General features: G+C 35.3%; 1 protein-coding gene and 1 pseudogene across 1 annotated transcript; one reads left to right on the top strand and one right to left on the bottom strand.

The window, feature by feature from the left end:
- Window positions 1-2,296: 2,296 nt before the first annotated feature.
- Window positions 2,297-4,514, bottom strand: LOC137246940 (histone acetyltransferase type B catalytic subunit-like; annotated as a pseudogene).
- Window positions 4,515-13,915: 9,401 nt separating this feature from the next.
- LOC137245004 (uro-adherence factor A) lies at window positions 13,916-19,114 on the top strand. The gene is made up of 4 exons (XM_067774966.1): window positions 13,916-14,418; window positions 14,487-16,523; window positions 16,631-16,770; window positions 16,835-19,114. The coding sequence occupies exons 1-4, from the start codon at window positions 14,351-14,353 to the stop codon at window positions 17,008-17,010; spliced, it is 2,421 nt and encodes an 806-aa protein (XP_067631067.1). The 5' UTR covers window positions 13,916-14,350; the 3' UTR covers window positions 17,011-19,114.
- Window positions 19,115-21,002: the final 1,888 nt, after the last annotated feature.

Genomic DNA, 21,002 nt, shown 5'->3' with positions numbered 1-21,002 from the left:
AAATAAATTCATTGGAGTCGTTCCAACAGAGAGTTGTAAACCGTTCTTCCTCTCATGCTTTTGAATTACGAAACAGCCTTAAAGAATTTTTAAATACAACTTTCTAAAAAAGAAGTGCAGCAAAGGGAATTATAGGCAACAAGCTTCAAAATTATATCGTCGTTCTCTTGTCAGAAGTATAAATGAGTGTTTTTTCAATTTCACTGGTTTCATCAGTGAATGTTCTATATTAAAATCCCGAAAGCTTATACTATAGGAAACTACATTTTTTGGGCTTTAGTAAAGCGAATATGAAAAAAATTCTAGATTTTCTGAAAATAGCTAACTTTAGAACTTGACGGACATTTTGCTTTTTGTTCATTCATGCTCCTGGCAAGTGGGCGACGAACAATCCAAGTTTTCATGCCTTGACAAAAACCAAATATTGAATTGATTATTTTGTCTTTACTATAAATATTTCTAATTTAAAATATTGTTTTGACAAACTTAAGTAAAACTATAACGCACACCTACGCTTAAAGAGTGTTAAGTCAAATACCTAAGTCTTTATACACACTACAGTGTTCTCTAATCCTATACAGACTGATCTATATACTCAATTAAATAGTAGTTCCACCACTCACCCCCAAAGGCTTGATGAAACCTGACTTTTATTTAATCTATATGATGGAATCAGACATCTTATCAAGTTTTTTAAACATTGTGAGTTTTTGAGTTATTCACTCTTTAGGTAAAGGTGTGCGATATATCAGTTTTTTCGTTTAGTGATCGTAATCTAATCTGCTTGGGGGGGGGGGGGGGGGGTCTTTGCAGCTAACCGCTTTATGGCATCAATTACGCTCACCGAATGAACCAGGAAGGAGGCAATGGTGATGGTCTCTATCTTTACAAGTAATACCGAGCATTATCTTATCAGAGCCGTAATAAACTCCTTAAATCTCTTGCTGGCAGTACCTGGGGAAAAGATAAAGAAACGCTCATTACCACTTGTAAAGCAATTGGCTAGCCGATTGCATGCGCGTCCCCGATATGGTCGCCAAACCTTGGGGGGGGGGGGGGGGGTCGAGGGAGGGATGACCTGAAGGATTAAGGTAAATCGTTACCGGGATGGTCGGGCTAGCACTTTAATGGTGCTGTGTCACCGGAGCGTACCGGATCTGTATCCGGCAAAGGACCATCACATCGATAACACTCCCCAAAGCCTTCGGGGAGTAACCTTATCGCTACAACAACAACAGGCCTGTCAAAGCACTGCCCTCAGGACCGCTACTGGCTGTCTTCTTATGTCCCCAGAAAATCACTAACACAATGAGGCGAGAATATCCCCCATTAGGGAGAGAAATGAAATGCTAACCAATCAGTTCCTGTTGAATACCAAGAAACCTGGGCATGTTGTTGTTGTTTTTGTAGCAGTGCTTCGCCCCATCAAATTGTCATCAATATCCTCTAACGGGAGTCCAAGGAAATTTGCTGTTTCAACAGGGGTGAACAATAATGAGAGGGGTATTAGAGGCAGTGGTTCCACAATACAGTTAAAGAGATGGTTGGTGTCATGTGGGGACATATTGCAAGCAGGACATATGTTTTTTAAGAGTTTAACCTGTTACAGTATCCAGATCGAAGTTGAGGTAGAGTGACTCGCGTTTCCCTAGGGAGTGTGCGTTCCTCTTTTTCGTTCTGGATAACCGTGTCAAAGGTTTTTGACAAATTATGCACCACGACTACTATCTTTCTTTCCTGGCCATAAATCCATAAAGCCAAGAAAGTGAGGTGTTCAAAATGATTGCAAGAGGGTGATACAAAAGCATTGGTTCGCGATGACGTAGTTTATAAGTCCTGCACTGACTCGCGTTTGGGGCGTCCCCATTCAGCGTGCTAAAAGTCATATTATCTGCAAGTTCACTCACTTGCTGACGTCTACACAAAACATCCTGTCAAAGATATACCCAGAAAAGTTTTTGTTATAGCGAAAAATCAACCATCCTCCGTCTCTTGCGGGATATTAATCAACTAAGCCCAGGCAGTATCATGACATTCCCGTAACCAATTCAAACTGACCATCGTAACTTCTTCGTATCTATATTTTCATGTTCTCTGTATATAAAGCTACGCAGCAGACGGAGGAGGTAAAAGACGTAATACACGAATAAATTCGGAACTCTTATTGTACAATTAATAATTTAGGTTTTATTACATAAAAAATAATAATCAGATGTAGAAGAATACAAGCTAAATGACACTTAAAATCTATATCATTTACTGTAACACATACAAAAACTTTGCTAGGTTCATAAGCTTAATCACGTAACTTTTCAACAATTTGTTTTGTATGGGTTCTCTTCTTTTTCATATCCCTCATGCAATTGCTCCATACGTTGACTTGGTGTAGGTAAACGCGGTCTCAACCATTCCGTATCCACTTTAGCTTTTTCCATTTTCTTAATATCATTTATGTATATGTTTATAATAAATTGCGTTTAACCGACGCTTTACATCTAAACGATAAGCATGATAATCGTCCTTATCATAAATGTTTGTATAATATAGTCGAAGTATTTCATAAACCCGGCGACACTGACGTGGATTTAGCTGGAAAGAGATGAGCATCAGTTTAACAGGTGGTTTTAATAGTTACTAGTTAAATTAGTTTACCTTGTACGTTTCGCGTGCCTCATGAACCATTCCTTTGTTAAATCCTTTTTTGATGACATCACTTCCAAAACTTTTTAGGCCCATACACAGACGAGCATCAATATAGTTGCGTAAACGCTGAAAATCACCCGATGGATCTTCCACTGCCATATCAATGACATTAATGATTGGTAAGTAATGTTTATAGACAGTTTCAATGAATTTTGTGCCAAATTGACTAATGCGCGGTCGTATGTGTTGAGGATATGCGTAGTACTCATTTACAGTGGTGTTGCCAGTGGTTGCAGACTGATAATCACCATTATCATTTTTATACTTTTCATAGCTGTAGGAATATAAAAATTGATATAAGTTACTTATTGAAAGTAGCATATTTAGTCAACATACCATACAAAGAAGCTCCATTGCGGATCATCAACATCAATATAGGATACTGCATCAACGAACCATAATTTAAATGTCTACAAACGACTGAAGAATTTTAAGAATGCTGGCACCTTATAGTCACAATGATATAGTTCGAATAAGTGCTCTTGTCCGTCTTCATCAGTAACACTGTGTTCGGTTATTTTTTCACCAAATGGTTGAAACTTATCTGCTTTATCTAGTGTTTTCAAAAACGCATCCATATTAACAAAAAAAAACAGCCATCAGGTAATTTTTCCGCTATCGGTCGCACAACTACATCAACCTTTATATCTCCGCCTGATAGTTCACCAACTCGACTGTCATATTCAATGCCAATATAAATATGTAGAGGACCAGCAGTGTATAAAATACGCACACATAAACCTTTATATCCGAATATGCTTTCAGATTCACCAAATATTTGATGTGCCATCATGGGATGAAATACAAGGCTGGCATCTTCCAAATCTTGTTTGCGGCGTACTTGAATATGCGAAACATATAACTTTTGTGCTGTTTATGTTAAATATTTTGTGTAATGCGGATGACTTACTTAATTTAAATTCCACACCTTGGACTGCAGTACGAGGTCCACATATTCGTGTATACCTTTTAATTCGTTCGTAGGAGTCTCGCAAATCCTTCCACCGCTTTTTGCATTGTTCCTCTACATTTTAAATTGAAATTTACACCACATGAAGAAATAAATCTCAAATATGTATACTAACCTTCACTTTGCATAGCAGAGGAGACCTGCCTCCATGCCAATTCCTTTTTCTTTATGTTTTTATAGTCCTCCAAGCCCAGATTATATATAATGGGCATTTTCCGCACCTCTTCAATTAATTTTTCATCTATATCCATATTTAATTTGTTGAAATTGTAGCAATCTATGTATGTAATTCAGGTTTATGAAGAAACAATTTTTTCATATTTTTTCAGGTAATTGTTTGCTTTAGGTTACAACTGCTAAAACTCGTCCAAAAATATTGGGAGAGGTGTCAAAAGACGCACTTATGACCCAGGATCACGAATCCGTGAAAATATATTGCCAAAAACCCGGCTCCGCAGCACTCCGAAACCGGGGGTGGGATCCATAGTATTTTTGCGCAGAACGCCTTTCTGCACTGGCGCCCTTCGGCCACGCTTATAAAAAATTACCCTGGGTGGGTCCAACACCGGTTTGGAGACCAAAACTATATCCGCGCAAAACACTTTTACCCACAGTTTTTCTTGTCGGTACCACAAAATCACAAAAACCACATGAAAATTTTCGGTTTTGTTTCCAAATGTCTCCGAAAAGAAATAAAATGTCTGGTTTCCACTTTCGGATTCGTGGTCCAGGGATCAAGACGCATCTTTTGACACCTCTCCCGATATTTTTGGACGAGTTTTAGTAGTTGTACCCTAAAGTAAACAATTACCTTTTTTCAGTCGAAGATTTTTCTTACCAATAATTTAAACTGTTTCTGTATAGCTTAATATAATATCAAATAAGTTATTATTATTATAAAACCGTGAGATTATAACTAATTTTATTATTTTACCAATTTTACCCAAGAAAAACTTTCAATAAACACGCGCGAAATTAATTGTCAGAAAAGTTAAGAAGAAGCATTTATGCTTTGCCGCTTGTCAAAATAGAAATAGATTTAATCTGGCGACAGCGGCATTCGTGGTTGATTGGCGTGTTGCCATGTTGTCGTTAAAAAAACTATCGCCATAAGAACATGAGTAAAAATAATATGACAGATGTGGCGGCTACACCGCCGTCGTCAATGTGGCAAGTCCTATTGGTTAGACCGATATTAGAGTATGGCTCAATAGTCTGAAATCCGCGTTTTCAAGTCCATACTGACAGGCTCGAATCAATACAAAAACAGTTTTTACTATTTGTCTTAAGGAATTTTCAATGGGATTCTTCATTTAATCTTCCCCTTATACTAATCGATTAAAACTTATCAATCTTCCAACCCTTGCTAGTCGTAGAGAAATGCTTGGCGTAATATATATGACAAAACTACTGAATGGATCGATTTCAAGCTCATTTATTCTGAACGAAGTGAACTTTGTGTTCCCTGTCGCACTACGAGACACTTCAAACCTCTTCTTTTAAAACAATGTAGAACGAATTTCGAACTTAACGAACCTTTCCGGTGTTTGTGCCAAGATTATAACTCTCACTCAAACACATTTGATATGTCGGACTCCCTTTTTTCTATAAAAAAGACTGTCCTTATCTCTCTTAATCGTTAATGCTGTATATTTTTTTTTTGTTTCTATATTCTATTAATTTAAGTTTTAAGTGTTTTAGACAAACCACTGCCCATCAATGACTCGGCCCAACAAAAAAAAAAAAAAAAAAAAAAAATTTATAAAATTAATTAAAAACAAAAAAAAAAAAAACAAATAAAAAAAATATTGAACAGAATTAGCCTGGAATCATTGGGCCACTTAAGGGCAGTGCGCTGCCACAACGTCCAATTATTATTATTATTATATTGTCTGCTTCTCTCGTTGTATATCTGTACTGTAATGTTTGACAGGCTGCACAGTTCAGTAGTAGTGATATAGAAGTATTACATATATGTTAAATTCTTATAGTTTGGAAGTTACTTCACGTCATTGCATTAAATAGATGTTTTGACAACGTCCTACTATGTGCCTCTTTAGTTCAGTGGCAGAGCACTGGTCTTGTAAACCAAGGGTCTAGAGTTCAATCCTCACAGGAAGAATTTTCGCAGCTTTATATTTTCTATTTGAACATTTTTTTCAAATCATAGATATTTTTTATTTGATTCGGTATCCGAATAAAAAATATTTTTTATTTGTTATTTGATTCTTCAGCCGGAGCAAAGATATTTTTTATTTGATTCGGCTTTCAATTAAAAAATCCCTTGATTCTTGAGCGGAAGCAAAGATACTTTTTATTTTTTATTTGATTCGGCATTCAAATAAAAAATACATTTTATTTGTGATTGGATTCTTCAGCCAAATCAAAGATACTTTTTATTTTTTATTTGATTCGACATCCATTTTGTTACGCTAGCCTCAAGATACATAGATACATATGTCACCGGCAACCGTACTTGTTCTTGCGTTACACCATTATCGACAAAATGTATCTCAACCAGGTATCTGCGCGTGTTGCGCAACATTAGTGGAAGGAGGCCTACATGTACAGGTATGAATGTGTGCATGCGCAAAAACGAAATGCAACTGCACATGCGTGGGTGTGAATTGAGTGAAAGTGGTAGGAAATTCCGTTTAGATACGAATCGGGGTATGCGCACGATCGAGCTGAAGTGCGTGGGCGTGCCGCGGAAAAGCTAAAGTAAAGTATAGTGCCGGTCAAGTGGAAAAAAAACTTCATTATTAATAAAAAAAAAAAAAAATCCCGTAATTTTCACAAAACGGTTTCAATTCCGTTCAATCTGCAAAATTGTAAAGTCCAAGCCAACCAACAACGAAAAGGAAATTTCGTTGGACACCCTGCCACCGGTAAGTACTAAGGTACAGTTTATTTAATTAAATTCCAGTTTGTGTCTTTTGCTGAAAATTTAAATTGTTGATTATTTCATTCTTTTTCCGAAAAGAAAAAAAAAAAAAGATTCACGTTTGAAACTAAAACTTAGTAAAATTTAAATGCACAGAATTTTTCCAATTTTTAGTTACCTCTTTTTGTACTCGTAAGTTGAGCGAAGTTTCCCTTTTGCAATAAATGTAAAAATCACTAAAATAGACCTCGGTCTCAAATGACGCAAAAGATTTTTTTTGCAGACAGGTGAACTTTAGCAATATTATTTTTCGCCATGGTAAAATTATATAAATTATTCCCTCAGTTGACATAAATTAAAATTTAGCTAATTTTTCTTCAACTTAAACCTAATCGAAAGATCTTTTTATATTAAACATAAGTGGAAGATAAAATAATCTCTTTAAAATGCAGGCTAAAATTTAATAAACAATTAAATGAATAGAAAAATAAATAGGTAGAAAAAAAATTTAAATCTTTGGAAGTTAGAATTTAGTTAAAATAAAATTGGTGTAGAATGAAAAAAAAAAAAAATTAAATAAACCCAAAAAAAAAAAAATTAAAAAGAAAACAATTTTATTAATCAGAATTTGTTTGGAGTTTGAATTTTTGAGTAGCAGAAGTTAATTTAAATTAAAGTAAAAATCCGAATTAAATTAATGGAGTTTTCTTTTCTGAAAATGGTGTCGCCCTGTTGGTTTTTCCCAGCTCTCTTGTGAGTTTGTTTGTTCTTTTCAAAAATATTTTCCACCGAATAAGAAAAGGGGTCCATTTACTACGAAGAAGAGCCATTTTGCATCGCGGCAGGTGGCTAGATCAAAAGTTAGAATTTAAGAGGGCAACATGAGGGCAACATTTTTTTTACAGAAAAGAAAACGCATAAAATTAACTTGAAATTAGTTAAAAGGATAAATGATAATTGATTTGGAAAAAAATTTGAAGTTGAAATGAGACTAGTAGGTGAAAACAAAGAAAGAACTTTTTTTTTTGGTTTGCTTTATTGCATGCATATATGTATGTAGGTATGTCCATACTTACTGCATTATGTGCCAATTGGGATTGGAAAGATAGGGTATGGCTGGGCAGACATACATAGGAGCAAGAAGCAATAAAGGAAACAACGAGACATGATATTCAGCCTGTAGACAATTTTTGGTTTTTTTGTTTCTTGTTTCTTTTATAGATTTTGGGGCAGAACCTAGGAAGGGGGTAAGGCACATACTTACCCGCATTTTAAACATTTTTTAAAGAGAGTGATTGGAAATTCTGGAACACATATGTTCCAACGACATATGTAGCGCACTGGATTGCCGTGGAATGTCATAGAGAGCAAGGAGAGAGAGAGAAACTTCCAGGCTAGAGAGTGATCGTGGCCTGCAAGCGACATTAACTGAGCGAAAGCAAAGAGAATAGATAATAAGAGGCGTCATATCGCCATTTCAGAAAAATGACTGCGTTTTGTATGAAATTTGCCAATGTACCATTTCATGGGCTCGGCCATTCCTCTTTGTGCCTGTCCGCGAAGATTTGGTAAAATGCAGTGAAGAATTAACTCAGTGAATGAAAAGTAAATATTGGCGCATATTCATAGTCGAAATAAAATAGGTTTTAAATTTAGTTGCAGCTTTTTTGATAGATAGCTCATAGAAAATTATGTCAAAAAGCTGCAACTAAATTTAAAACTTATTTTATTTTGACTATGATTATGCGCCATTGTGTTTCTGTCTTAAAATAGTGTAAAAAGTGAATAAAAAAGGCAAATAAATAGTGTAAAAATTTAATATAATTGTGTAAAAACATATAAAAAAGTGAAGTGAAGTGAAATATTGGCTTCAAATCAAGAAATTGTGCAAAAAGTTTTGTGTTTGAGCTAAAACATAAATTGAGTGAGAACTGCATTCTCCTTCAACCTTTTGTTTGACCATACGGCTTCAGGCCTGAAGTGAAGGGAACATAGAAAGTTCTCCTTCTTCTTCAGGCTTGAAATTTTTAAATTATCCATCCATTTTCTTGATAGGTCGGGATCGTCCGGAAACGAAAAGAAAGTTAATCCTGGATCTGCCCTTGCATTTCTGCAGCACCCAGGAGCGGAGCACTTTCTTAATGAAGGCATTGTTCAATGTTCAAATTTATTTTATTAATTTTTTTTTGATTTTCACAATTTTCACAAGTGAATTTTTTCAATTATTTAAAATTTATTTTAAAAATTTGTTTGTGTATGTTTGTATAAGTATAAGTAAAAATTTTTTTGTTAATTTTTTTTGATTTTCACAATTTTCACAAGTTAATTTTTTCAATTATTTAAAATTTATTTTAAATTTGTTTGTGTATGTTTGTATAAGTATAAGTAAAAATTTTTTTGTTAATGTTTTTTGATTATCACAATTTTCACAACTTTTTCAGATTTTGATTTGCGCAGAAATATATGCTTCTACTTAATTCGAAGTTTTCTGTATATTAAATGTTCATTGGAATTTTACCAATTTTGGCGCAATTTTCTACCGATAATTTCCATTAAATCAGAGATTAATAACTTTATTGCTGTAATCCAAATACATATACATTTATATAATATTGTATAGATTTTAAAAACACATATACAATATATATATAATACATATATAAATTTTGGAAAAACTTATACACCTGCATAATTCCTTTTAGTTTCTTTAATCACACACAAATTCTTTTTGAAATTATATACCACGATTTCAAACTTCACTTAACACTTTACAACATTTTTCACAACTTTCTCAACTTTCTGCACAATTTTCCGAAACAATTTTTTCTAAAATGTTTATTTATATTTCCACTTTTTTGCACAATTTTCCGAAAGAAATTTTTCTAAAATTTTTGTTTATATTTCCACTTATTTGCCTTTTGAGCATAAACAACACACACTTCTCACAACACAACACAATCTTCTTTTCACTCATTTAAGCTCAAACGAACAACTTATTTTTTCAAGAAATCTGATTTTTATGACAATATTTCACTTCACTTAACTTTTTTATCCTTTTTTACACAATTTAATCAACTTTTTACACAATTTTAATCACTTTTTTACTAATTTGCACATAATATTTACGAGTTTTTATTTCTTCACTTCGTATCCTGTTTTTGTTTACATTTTCATTTACACTGACATTTCACATTCTCACTCAATTTATGCTTTAGCTCAAACACAATACTTTTTGCACAATTTCTTGATTTTAAGTCAATATTTCACTTCACTTCACTTTTTTATCCTTTTTTACACAATTTAATCAACTTTTTACACAATTTTAATCACTTTTTTTACTAATTTGCACAGAATATTTTCATGTTTTTATTCCTTCACTTTTTATCCTGTGTTTTGTTTTACATTTTCATTTACACTGACATTTCACATTCTCACTCAATTTATCTTTTAGCTCAAACACAAAACTTTTTGCACAATTTCTTGATTTGAAGCCAATATTTCACTTCACTTCACTTTTTTGTATGTTTTTACACAATTATATTAAATTTTTACACTATTTATTTGCCTTTTTTATTCACTTTTTACACTATTTTAAGACAGAAACACAATATTTACTTTACACTCACTGAGTTAATTCTTCACTGCATTTTACCAAATCTTCGCGGACAGGCGCAAAGAGGAATGGCCGAGCCCATGAAATGGTACATTGGCAAATTTCATACAAAACGCAGTCGGTTTTCTGAAATGGCGATATGACGCCTCTTATTATCTATCCTCTTTGATATAACCATTTGTTAATTTCAAAATTTTTTTAAATATCACTATTTATTTTATTTCTGTAAAGAGTCCCTTTGTGTTTTTGCTAGGAACGCGTGGCTTGCACATTGCTGGTTTTTTTTTTTGTTTTTGTTGGTTACACGTAAGCACATTTTTGTTGGCTTCCAAGCTAGCTTTCGGGTTTTAATTTTTTTTGATATTTTTTCTTTGTAATTTTTTTCCTTTGCACACAAATTTCTTCGGTTTTTTTCTTTGCGGTGTTCAAACAATTTTATCTCCACCCACCTTTAGATTCAAGCCACTAATAATATTTTTTTCGTAAGCAAATCTTTATGGCACTTACATACTTTTTTTGTGAGATTTTTTTTTGTTCCTTTGGTATTTTTTTGGCCACGCAATTTCGTAAGCCACTCGACGCCCGCTACCGCGAGTGAGTGAGCGTTTAGGCAATGAACGTATGGTATTTGTACGAGTGAGAAGAGACATATGTATGTAAACTTTTCCTCCCTCACAGGTCCCCCACAGCTTGAAGGCGCCTACAATGCTGATGTGCTGAGATCAGGTGAGTGAGAAAAAAAAAACAAAGAAATCATATTCTTCTCTTTACATATATACGTATGCAATTGACCTATATATATTCCTATGTACATAATACCTTAGCCTAGGTCAGGAATTTCCATTAACTTTAGCTGCTTTGGTTACTTTATTATATATATATATACACCGATAGATCTTTTTGCGGTTTATTAGAAGGAAAGATATGACAATGATTTTTTTTGTAGAAGCAAAGTATCTTCCTAATACGGAATACATTAGGGGGTGACGAGTTATACACAACCCTCAATATCGTTCACATAATTTTGTTTGAATTCGACTATTTTTTTTTTTGTTTTTTGCTTCCAACTGGATTGTTTTTTTGAATTATGGTTGAAAAGTTATTTGAAGATGTCAAGCTCTTGTTTAAATAGATATATTGTATTGCTAAATAGAATTGTCAAAATACTTTATTAGCCTTTTTTTGCGAATTGAAATATTTTTGAATGATATGTTATTTAATAATGATTAATACATGTTAATAAAACATATTTTCGTCAACCAGACGATACTAGAATTCTTTAGCATTATGAATGTATTATTCATTACGACACTAGTTCGCAGTTCTTTTTGAAGGATTTTTTTGGGTAAGAAATGGTATCCTCTTAGTAGAAATGAGGACACTTCAAATGGGTATACGATCAGAATTTTGTTCCTTTCGGCAGTCCCCTACTGCGCCACACGACGAGCTATGGCATCTCGTATATGAATTGATAATTTTGTTCCATAGATTATGTGTAAAATGGTAAGTTTTCAGTTTGTGTTACTTTTCCATTAAAAAGAGTTCTACGTGACCTGTTGGAGGCAGAGTAAGGTAAAGAACCAAGAGTTTAACCAAGTTATGTATAGCAGACATCCAGTCTGCCAATTTTTGGAAAATTAACAACTTCAGTCTTGATTTCTTTTAGGTTCCATATAAAAGCAGGAGATTTTTTGCGTTGTACAAAAATGGCGTGTTCTTGTATTTTGAAAGCCGATAACCTCGAAAAATCTCAGGGCCAATAGAATTTTTCTGATTTTTACCTAGGCCCGATCAGCCTAGCCAAGCTGTGGAGCATAATCGGCTCGTGAGCGCCTAAAGCTTCTTTTGGCTAGAGGGATCAGAGGCCAGAGAGCTCGCCAAGGAACATATATTATAGTGGTCCTATCCTGTCGGTTCCGACACAGTTCTAATCAGAAAGCAATATACATATACCCGCTCATGGCTAAATACATTGCGATCATCATGATGATTATTTCAGTATTTTTATCGGTGGGTCTATCTCGTCCCCTTCAAAGACTTACAACTTTGAGATTCGGACCAAACTTAATGTACCACTCCATTTGCATGAAAGGTGTAAAAAATATCTTTGATTTGGCTGAGAAGCCAAATCAGAAATAAATATTATCTTTGATTTGGCTGAAGAATCAAATAAAAAATGAAAAATATCTTACGGCGGAAGAATCAAATGACCAATAAAAAGTATTTTTTTTTTGAATGTCGAATCAAATAAAAAATAAAAAGTATCTTTGATTCGCCTGAAGAATCAAATATTAAAAAAAATATTTTTTATTTGGATGCCGAATCAAATAAAAAATATAAAGCGTCTTTGATTTGAAGTTGAAGGATTTAGAATCCACCCTGATTACTATTTTATAAAAATTAAAATAAAGATCCATTGTTTTTTGCCGCAAATTCGCGGGCAAATTTTATGACTACGGAACCGAAAGTGAGTTCCTTGCCTTTGGTTCGTTCGGATCCACTTTTCGGTCATCACGTCACTCCCAACATCGGGACTCACTATGTTAGCCCTAGGGTGGCCACAAGAAATCAATTTTAGATTTTCCGCTAGGGCACCCCCATAAAATATGCCAATAGATTAGAAAATGGTACATACAAAGTTTCAAGCCAATCCGATAATATTAACACGTGCCTAATTTCGGTCAAAGTTAGGAAAACAGCGATTTTCAGAAAAAAATGTTGTGTTTCGTCAGTATACGACGAGTCAAGTTCCTGGCATAAATGGTTTCACTTTTACTGACGAAACACTAAAATTTTTTCTGAAAAATAGACCAAAATAGACGTTTACGCTAAAATTTTATATGGACTGCTAAGCGTCAAACTTTAAATACATCTCTAAAATTGCTGCGCATAAAATTGGTACTACTAAATTTCAATACGTATGAGAAGCAAGGCACAAACACATACAGATATCTTATCTGAGATATGCAATATAATTGTGAAAGTGTCGCTCACAAACACACGCGCACGAGCTGGGAGAGAAGCTATAAAAATTGTGCATCTGTAGTTATAGCTGAGAAACTTATAGCAGATAACCAACTAGTAGATTCCAGAACAGAACCGCCTAGAAATGTCAACGAATAAACCAAACAGTATAAAAGGCGACACCAGTAGAGGCGCAATAATCAGTTTCGATTAAGCACGCTATCTGTCGAGCAATAGATGTGTTATTTTGAAAGTAATTGAATAAAGGCCATTTTGCATTATTAAATATTGGAGTTATTTATTCAACAGTTTAGTGATTCGAACTTAGTAGAAGGTTGCAAATAAGGAGATTTGCAGTGAAATCGTTGCAGTATTATACTCAGATGTAACTGAAATATGCCTATGTTTCACCGCTACACTAGTTCTATGTAACACCTCTTAAAATGGTGCGTGTCCACAATTCATCGCAACTGATTCAGCTATATGTTATACAGTATGGCCATCACAGGGTTGTGTCTCCGCTTTTCGCTACACCCTGTGCTGTAGCTAGTTATTTAACCACTGCCGTTAGAAAGGTCTCCTAAGCATTATCTAAGCGATGATAAGCGTTTTTTTTATGCACAAACGTAAACGTACGATACGCGTGTACAATAACACGGCTAATATACAGTTATCGAGTCAATAAAGCGTCGATAGCATTCTAAAGATGACATATCCAAACTGATTATCGGCAACCGTTAGAAAAACTTTATCAGAGTACAATTATCGACTAACACATCACCAATCAGAATTAATATCGAAAAAAAAGGTATTTTTATTGGAAAAGCTGGAGAAATAAATTCATCTGTTTGGGCAGCGGTGCTTGTAAATATAAAAATTGGCCATAAGCTCCTAAAAACAAGCAAGTCTGCAATATTTTAAAGGCTACAAACAAATCAAGGCAGTAAAGGCGACTGGAGTGTAAAAAGACCTTGAAAATGGTTTCAGTGTCACGACTAGTGGAAGGCGAATACATGTGGGATGATTCATGGCTTACGATTAGTGTAAAAGTCCAAAATATCTGCGATATAATTAGTTGCGTAGCTAAAAACTAGTAAAACAAATTTGCAAATATTGGCAATTATTTGGATTGTGGGTAAATGTAAAAGTTTATTAGCATCTTAGCTTGAGTTAACATAAGTTTAAAAAGACAACAAAGTTGTCTCCAATAAGAAAAATGCCTTGTGAATCGTGTCATGTACAATTTACCGTATTTCGCCGTAAGCGTAGCTGTGCTGATTGCAAGTAAATAAAAAAAATTAAATTAAATTGCAGCAAATCTTTTATAACTAAATTACTTGTATCCCTCACAGGCGTTTTTATTGCAGCAATTGCTTGACAACAACCAAACGTCGCACCATCACTACCAACAATGTGCATGTTGCTGCGCCGGGGGCCCAACTTTGTAGGCGTTGTTTAATTTTTGCTAAACGTCCACTGCTTCGCACTGATTTGTTACAATTGAGACCGAAGGACCTGATTTTCTATTTACAATCCAAACACATTTCAACAACTGGATGTGTTGAAAAGGATGAACTTGTTGGCTTGGTGCTATCACATGTACATCAAATCGATGCGGCTGCCAGCGAGTCCACAGCAACGAATTGTACGTCTGATGATGGAAGTGGTAGTGCGCGCAATTACACAGAATCCGCGCCACATTCGTTCGATAGTATAAAACAAACGTGCCAAAGTTTTTTCACAAGTATTACCGAGAATATAAGTGATTCTCTCAATTCGTTTGACAATAAAACCTATTCGCCTAAACCAAGTGCACGTGGTGAGAACAAGGGTAGAGAAGCACGTTCAGGGCGTGGTTCAACAGATAGTGATGCATCTATTTTTGATCAGCCTAGGGTGTCAACTAGGGAAATACCTTCCTACGCAAGTTTTCAGCAGCAGCAATCTAATCACAATAATTATCATATAACGCAAGCAACGACAGTAACCACAACGACGTCCACATCAGAGTTTGTACCATTCACAACAAGAACAACAACTGCAACAGAAACTAATTTTACTACCTCGCCTACATTGGTGAGTAGCGGTAGTGTTAGCCAATCTTCTGTTGGTCCTGAAATTAGCATCAGTTCAATCGATCGGGCTTTGGCGGTCATACCACAATATACCCCGTCCTTGACTAACCAACCACAGCACATTGAATTAAAAGCCCTCCAGGTTGCTATTGAGATATCAGATTGTGAATGCTCAGATGATGAGTTATTAGCAACGTTTAGTGAACGTTCTTTGGCGGCACGTAAAACTAATGAAGATTCCTCTACTAAAGAGAGTACTAAAAATTTGGAAACTGATGAACGTGTTGGTAATAAGTCTAGAGCCAGCACTGATATAAATTTCGCTGAAATATCTTCACATTCCTCTTTCGAAGAACTGGGTGCCATTGGTGGTATATCGGATGAGAGCAAAGCTGCCACCGACACCAATAGCAGTAACTTAGAACAGTGGCAAATTTTAGACACTGCAATAACGCTTCAAACCTCTGGTAGCCCTTTAACAGAACAGAGTTCAACTGTCGCATGCGCTTCAGCAGTTCCTGTAATAAACAGTAATATGCACACTGACGATACTATAACAGATATACCAAAAGATTTGCAGGTTGCTATACCTACAAGACAAGCACAACAACCGGGGCAAGCGCTATGCCAGCCTGTTCCGTCAGTGTCGCAGCGTGTAAAAAAAGTGACTCGCCGTCGCTCTGAAAGTTACCTAAACAGATTGCGTCAGCGTCCAACTAGTGAAGATGATTCACCAACAAGTAATCAAGCATCTAATATGGTATATTTTACACTTGATGAACTCGGCGTTGAAGATATAGTACATAATGCAAGTACAGAAGCGAATGAGACTGATGATGCGTTGGTGCGTCTAAATAATGTTTGTAGAAAACGTGTCATCGGTGGCAGCGGCTTCACCACCAATTGTCAACGTTGTGGCAAGCATAAGGCAACATTACGTAAACAAGTAGAAAAAATGCGTCGACATTTGGAAAGTGCTCAGCTTTCTGAAGAAGAAATTAAAAAAGAACTAAAAGATTTTCTTAGTTATCTTGAGCTACGTAGCATATCGATGGAATGTTCAGATACGGAAGCAGTAGGTTCGTCGTTGAGTGGCAGGAATTATGGTGTCGAATCGCCAGGATATGCGCAATCAACACAACCACAACAACAACAACAACAGCGAATTATTTGGGATGGAGCAAGCATGTCACCTTGGGACTATCAGCTAGATGATAATGAGGGTATTCATGTGTATGCTGGTACAAGCTCTGACATGAGTGATTATAATGGACAATCGTCGCGTTTTATTAATCTTGATGATTTTGAAACTATGTGAGTTTATATAAATTATGTATGACGAATTCAAATACCTACCTAAGTACCTAATTACTTAAATCCATTACTAATTTCAACTTATCTTTTAATCTCTTTTGCTCCAGCGATGACCTCGAAAATTTGTCAGTAAAACAACTAAAAGAAATTTTAATGCTTAATCGTGTTGATTATAAAGGTTGCTGTGAGAAGCAAGAATTGCTCGAACGTGCACAGCGTTTATGGAAGAACTCAAAATCGGCTCCAGGTACGTTTATCATCCTCCTTATAATTATCTTGAATTCATCAATTTCTTTTTAAATGATTTACAGCTGTTGATAAGTTGCCAACCGATGAGCTATGCAAAATTTGCATGGATGCTCCAATAGAGTGTGTAATATTGGAATGTGGACACATGGCAACTTGTACCAGTTGTGGCAAGGTACTAAGTGAATGTCCCATTTGTCGTCAGTATATTGTCCGTGTAGTACGTTTCTTTCGTGCGTAAATGAAATTCAATTGGTGATAACTTGTGGAAAAGCGACGTCTTATTAAATATTTGGTATGCTGCTACGCTATTGAGATGATTCTAAATTACTTAATTAGCAAGGTATTTCTTGAATTAATGAAACGAAAAATCGCAGCGATCATTTGAAAGTGCTCTTAAACGAAGTGGACCATTAAATCGAGAAAAAGGAGGCTAGTCCTCGTTAAATTGCATGCATTAGCTTATTCACATGCAAATTATTCAACAATTGATTCAAATTTCAACTCTTATTAGTTATTGTAGCGTATTATCTTATGTGTGTATATCTAATTATAATAATTACTAATACGTTAAATATTTCGGACCTATACCAGTGGTTTTTCTCGTCGAAATAAAACCGGACTCGATGAGTTTCTGTTCGGACGTTATCGACATCGATTTTGTATAGTTTTGTAAAAAGTACGTCAATCGGAAACGACTGCAAATATGTTTGTACTTACGATATATGTACATATATTAGAATGATTTTCTGTCATCCATCTTTTTGTAGCAGTGTCGGTCATCTTTCGTCAAATTCGGTTTGGAGCCAAACCGACTTCCAGGTTTTGTCATTTTCACATCTGACACAAGGGTCTTTGGAAAATCGTTCCAATATCTATAAATTTTCCACCTTGTCGAAAAATCTCATCGCGAGAAAAACAACCGGAATATGATAAATTATGTTAAGTATACATTATTGTGCTAGAATTATTTTTTAATTTTAATACATCATTTGCTGTATTTTTAGTTTTCGATGCCATATAAAAGCAGTGACTGGTAAGTGCGTGATCTAACTAAGAGGAAAATTCAAGGTTAAATTGTTGGGACTCAAAGTTAATATAGTTTCATGTGCCTAAAATCCGCGGTACTAACCGCATCATAAGAGCGGACGAGCTTGCCAGGTTCGCAGTGGCCGGAAAGCCAATAGGACCCGAGCCTATGGTGCCAATAGGGTCACATATAATAAGGGAGGAGTTTCGACAAAAGGAGGCGTGCCTCAGAGAACAACACTGGCGCGAAAGACCAGGACTTCGGCGGGCAAGGGCATTAATAGGAGGGTACAATTCAAAGCGATATAAAGCTATGATTAACCTCCCATAAAGTAGCCTTAGGATTTTAACAGGTATACTCACAGGTCACTGTAGGTTAAAGAGCCATATGCATAAATTGGGCATATCGTCTAGTAGCCTATGTCGATTCTGTGATGTCGAAGATGAGTCTGCAGAACACATCCTGAAGGAATATCAGGCAGTCGCGAGATGAAGACTTAGGATCCTAGGATCATCCAAATTAGAAAATAGTATACACCCTCTGAAGTCGAGAATCATTCTGGATTTTCTCAGAGAACTCGGCTTGGATGAGGTGTTTTAAAGAGAATGAGGGCACAATAGACCAATATGTCGCAGTGCTTAACCTCACAACATCTATCTATCTAACCGCATCATAAAGATTCAAACCCCCATTTTGCGAAATGTCTGTAGTTGCACAGATACTTATTTTTTGGTATAAATTTCGCAAGCAAATATCAAAAATTCTAGTTTTAAATCCTTCGAAAGTAACGCGTCTCTTCGCGCGTTTGTTTTTTTTTTTTTTTTTTGTTCTCAGGCAACTTTTTATTCCCTGTATTTTGATATAGAATATAGGACAACAAATGCTCTATGATCAAATATAGAAGAATGTGGATTCTATACATATATATCAATATATGTTAAGGCCGTTACAATCAAATTTAAGGTGAACAAAGTAAAACATTTGAATTGACAAACGAGCTATAAAAATGATAAATTATATTAAAAAAATGCATTCAAACTTTAAGTGCAAAATCGACGCCTCTTAGATCGCACTTATCAGCTGCCCTTCGTGATGTTTTTTTTTTAACACTCGTTAAGTTTTTTTCTTGCTTAGCATTTTAAATCTTTTACTTATTCCTAAACTAAAGTCCAAAATAGGAGACTCTTACCATAAAATGGAGATGCACTAGATGTGATGTCAAATAATAATAAATTTGTAAAAACAATTTGCATACATCCTATATCTACCTGTATATTTAACTAAATAAATAAATATATATATATATATATCTTTAGTTAGGATGTAAAATATGAATTTATAGTATCTTGTTAATTAAAACTTTTCTGCAATGTTTATGTACAAATGTACAATTTATATAAACAACAAAGGCATACATACATATATATGTGTATACCAGCTGTATATACAAGTTCGATTAATAATTTTTTTTCTTTTTACGTAGTCTTACTATTGTATTAAATTACCGCATTTCCAATAGGTCTGGTTAATGCAATATGAATACAATAAAATAATAATTAGCATAAAATAAATATAGATGACACATACATACATGCATAGTTCTTATTGCAATGGCAATAGGAATGATATACTACACTTATAGATAATATATACATACACAAGAAATAAATATATTTCTCTTAAAAATATCTTATAACTTTAAACGAGCTATTCTCGTACATTTGTATGCTTGTATAGCCGAACGAGCTCGGGAACGGCCCAACCGGTTTAAATGAAATTTGGCACAGAGATAATATAGCCATCATCCAGTGGCAAAGAGCCTGAGCCAAATAAATAATTTTGCAAATGCAACAACAATGATTCGAGCCAGATATATCCAGACAGAAGGCTTGTTCAATTTGTGAGCCAGATAATTTGTTAATTACTTGTCTTTAGTTTGGCAACGCTGCCTTTAATAAACATACTTTTTCAAAAATAGCCTTTCGCCGTATGAGTTAAATGAAAAACAGCGGCGACATCGGCCTATCACATTTCACGTGTGTGAAAATTTCACGACATATGCTTTTCAAGTCTCTGGATGATCCAGAGCATTCCCGTGAGAATTGAACGTGAGCCGGAGCTGTAAAACTCACTGGGTGACGGCAAATGTACACCTTCCCTGCAAAAATTGTTGGATTACGTGTTCCATTTTCTTCATGTTGGAGTACTCGAACAATACTCCTTTGCAATGCGTTTGCGAACTACCATCAGCCGATCATTGCTCGTGTTTTAACGAACGTGATCACGACACGATGACGATCGAACAGAGTTGCCAAACGTAAAATATTGCATACAAATAACTGATAATAAAATTTTACTATGGCAACTCTGATAAAATGCGCACTGGTTTTATGTATACACTCTATAGTATAGAGAAATATTAGTTTCTTTATTCACGCAAATGCTAAATAACAAGAATATTCCCCCTCTTCATTTACTTTCATTTTAAATTAAATTCACTCCGATAATTCTTTCCGACACAATTTCTCCTTAGTACTTCGGCATATGATCCTCTGTGGGTGCTCCATGTTGTTGTTGTTATTGTTGTAGCGATTAGGTTACTCCCCGAAGGCTTTGGGGAGTGTTATCGATGTGATGGTCCTTTGTCGGATACATATCCGATACACTCCGGTAACACAGCACCATTAAGGTGCTAGCCCGACCATCTCGGGAACGATTTATATGGCCACATTGAACCTTCAGGCCATCCCTCCCTCCCCACCCCCAAGTTCCATGAGGAGCTTGGGGTCGCCAGAGCCTCGTCTGTTAGTGAAACGGGATTCGCCGCTCGAAGGTGAGGTTGACAATTGGGTTGGAGAAGCTATATATTGCGCTACACAACCCCTTGAATCCCGGGTACTCAAAGGAGTACTACAGTGAAAGTACTTTGGAAAGTACTCTCACGTATGTACTCTATGGAATACTCACAAACAAAGCCAGAGTGGGATCACCTACTCCTCTCCTAGGACATCGCAATGTTAATTGGAGCACATTTTTTGTATGAATACAGATTAGTTTTGGAACACTCCTATACTCCCAAAGGAGTATTCCTTACATTATTTATGGAGTACTCGCGTTTTTTGAAGGGTTGTAACTTTCTACCTAGGTGTTGCCACTCCGAATGTTTCACAAGGTTGCCATCTATTCGAAATTAAAAAAAATTG

The sequence above is a fragment of the Eurosta solidaginis genome, chromosome 3 (assembly GCF_040869045.1).
Source record: "Eurosta solidaginis isolate ZX-2024a chromosome 3, ASM4086904v1, whole genome shotgun sequence".
Lineage (NCBI taxonomy): Eukaryota > Metazoa > Arthropoda > Insecta > Diptera > Tephritidae > Eurosta > Eurosta solidaginis.
This window is presented reverse-complemented; position numbering and strand designations above follow the sequence as displayed.

What these genes read in the sequence shown, in the direction of transcription:
- LOC137245004 (XM_067774966.1), top strand. Translation starts at nt 14,351, where the DNA reads ATGCCTTGTGAATCGTGTCATGTACAATTTACCGTATTTCGCCGTAAG. An exon ending in CTTGATGATTTTGAAACTAT is followed by an intron (nt 16,524 to 16,630) that starts GTGAGTTTATAT and finishes CTTTTGCTCCAG; the next exon opens with CGATGACCTCGAAAATTTGT. An exon ending in GAACTCAAAATCGGCTCCAG is followed by an intron (nt 16,771 to 16,834) that starts GTACGTTTATCA and finishes AATGATTTACAG; the next exon opens with CTGTTGATAAGTTGCCAACC.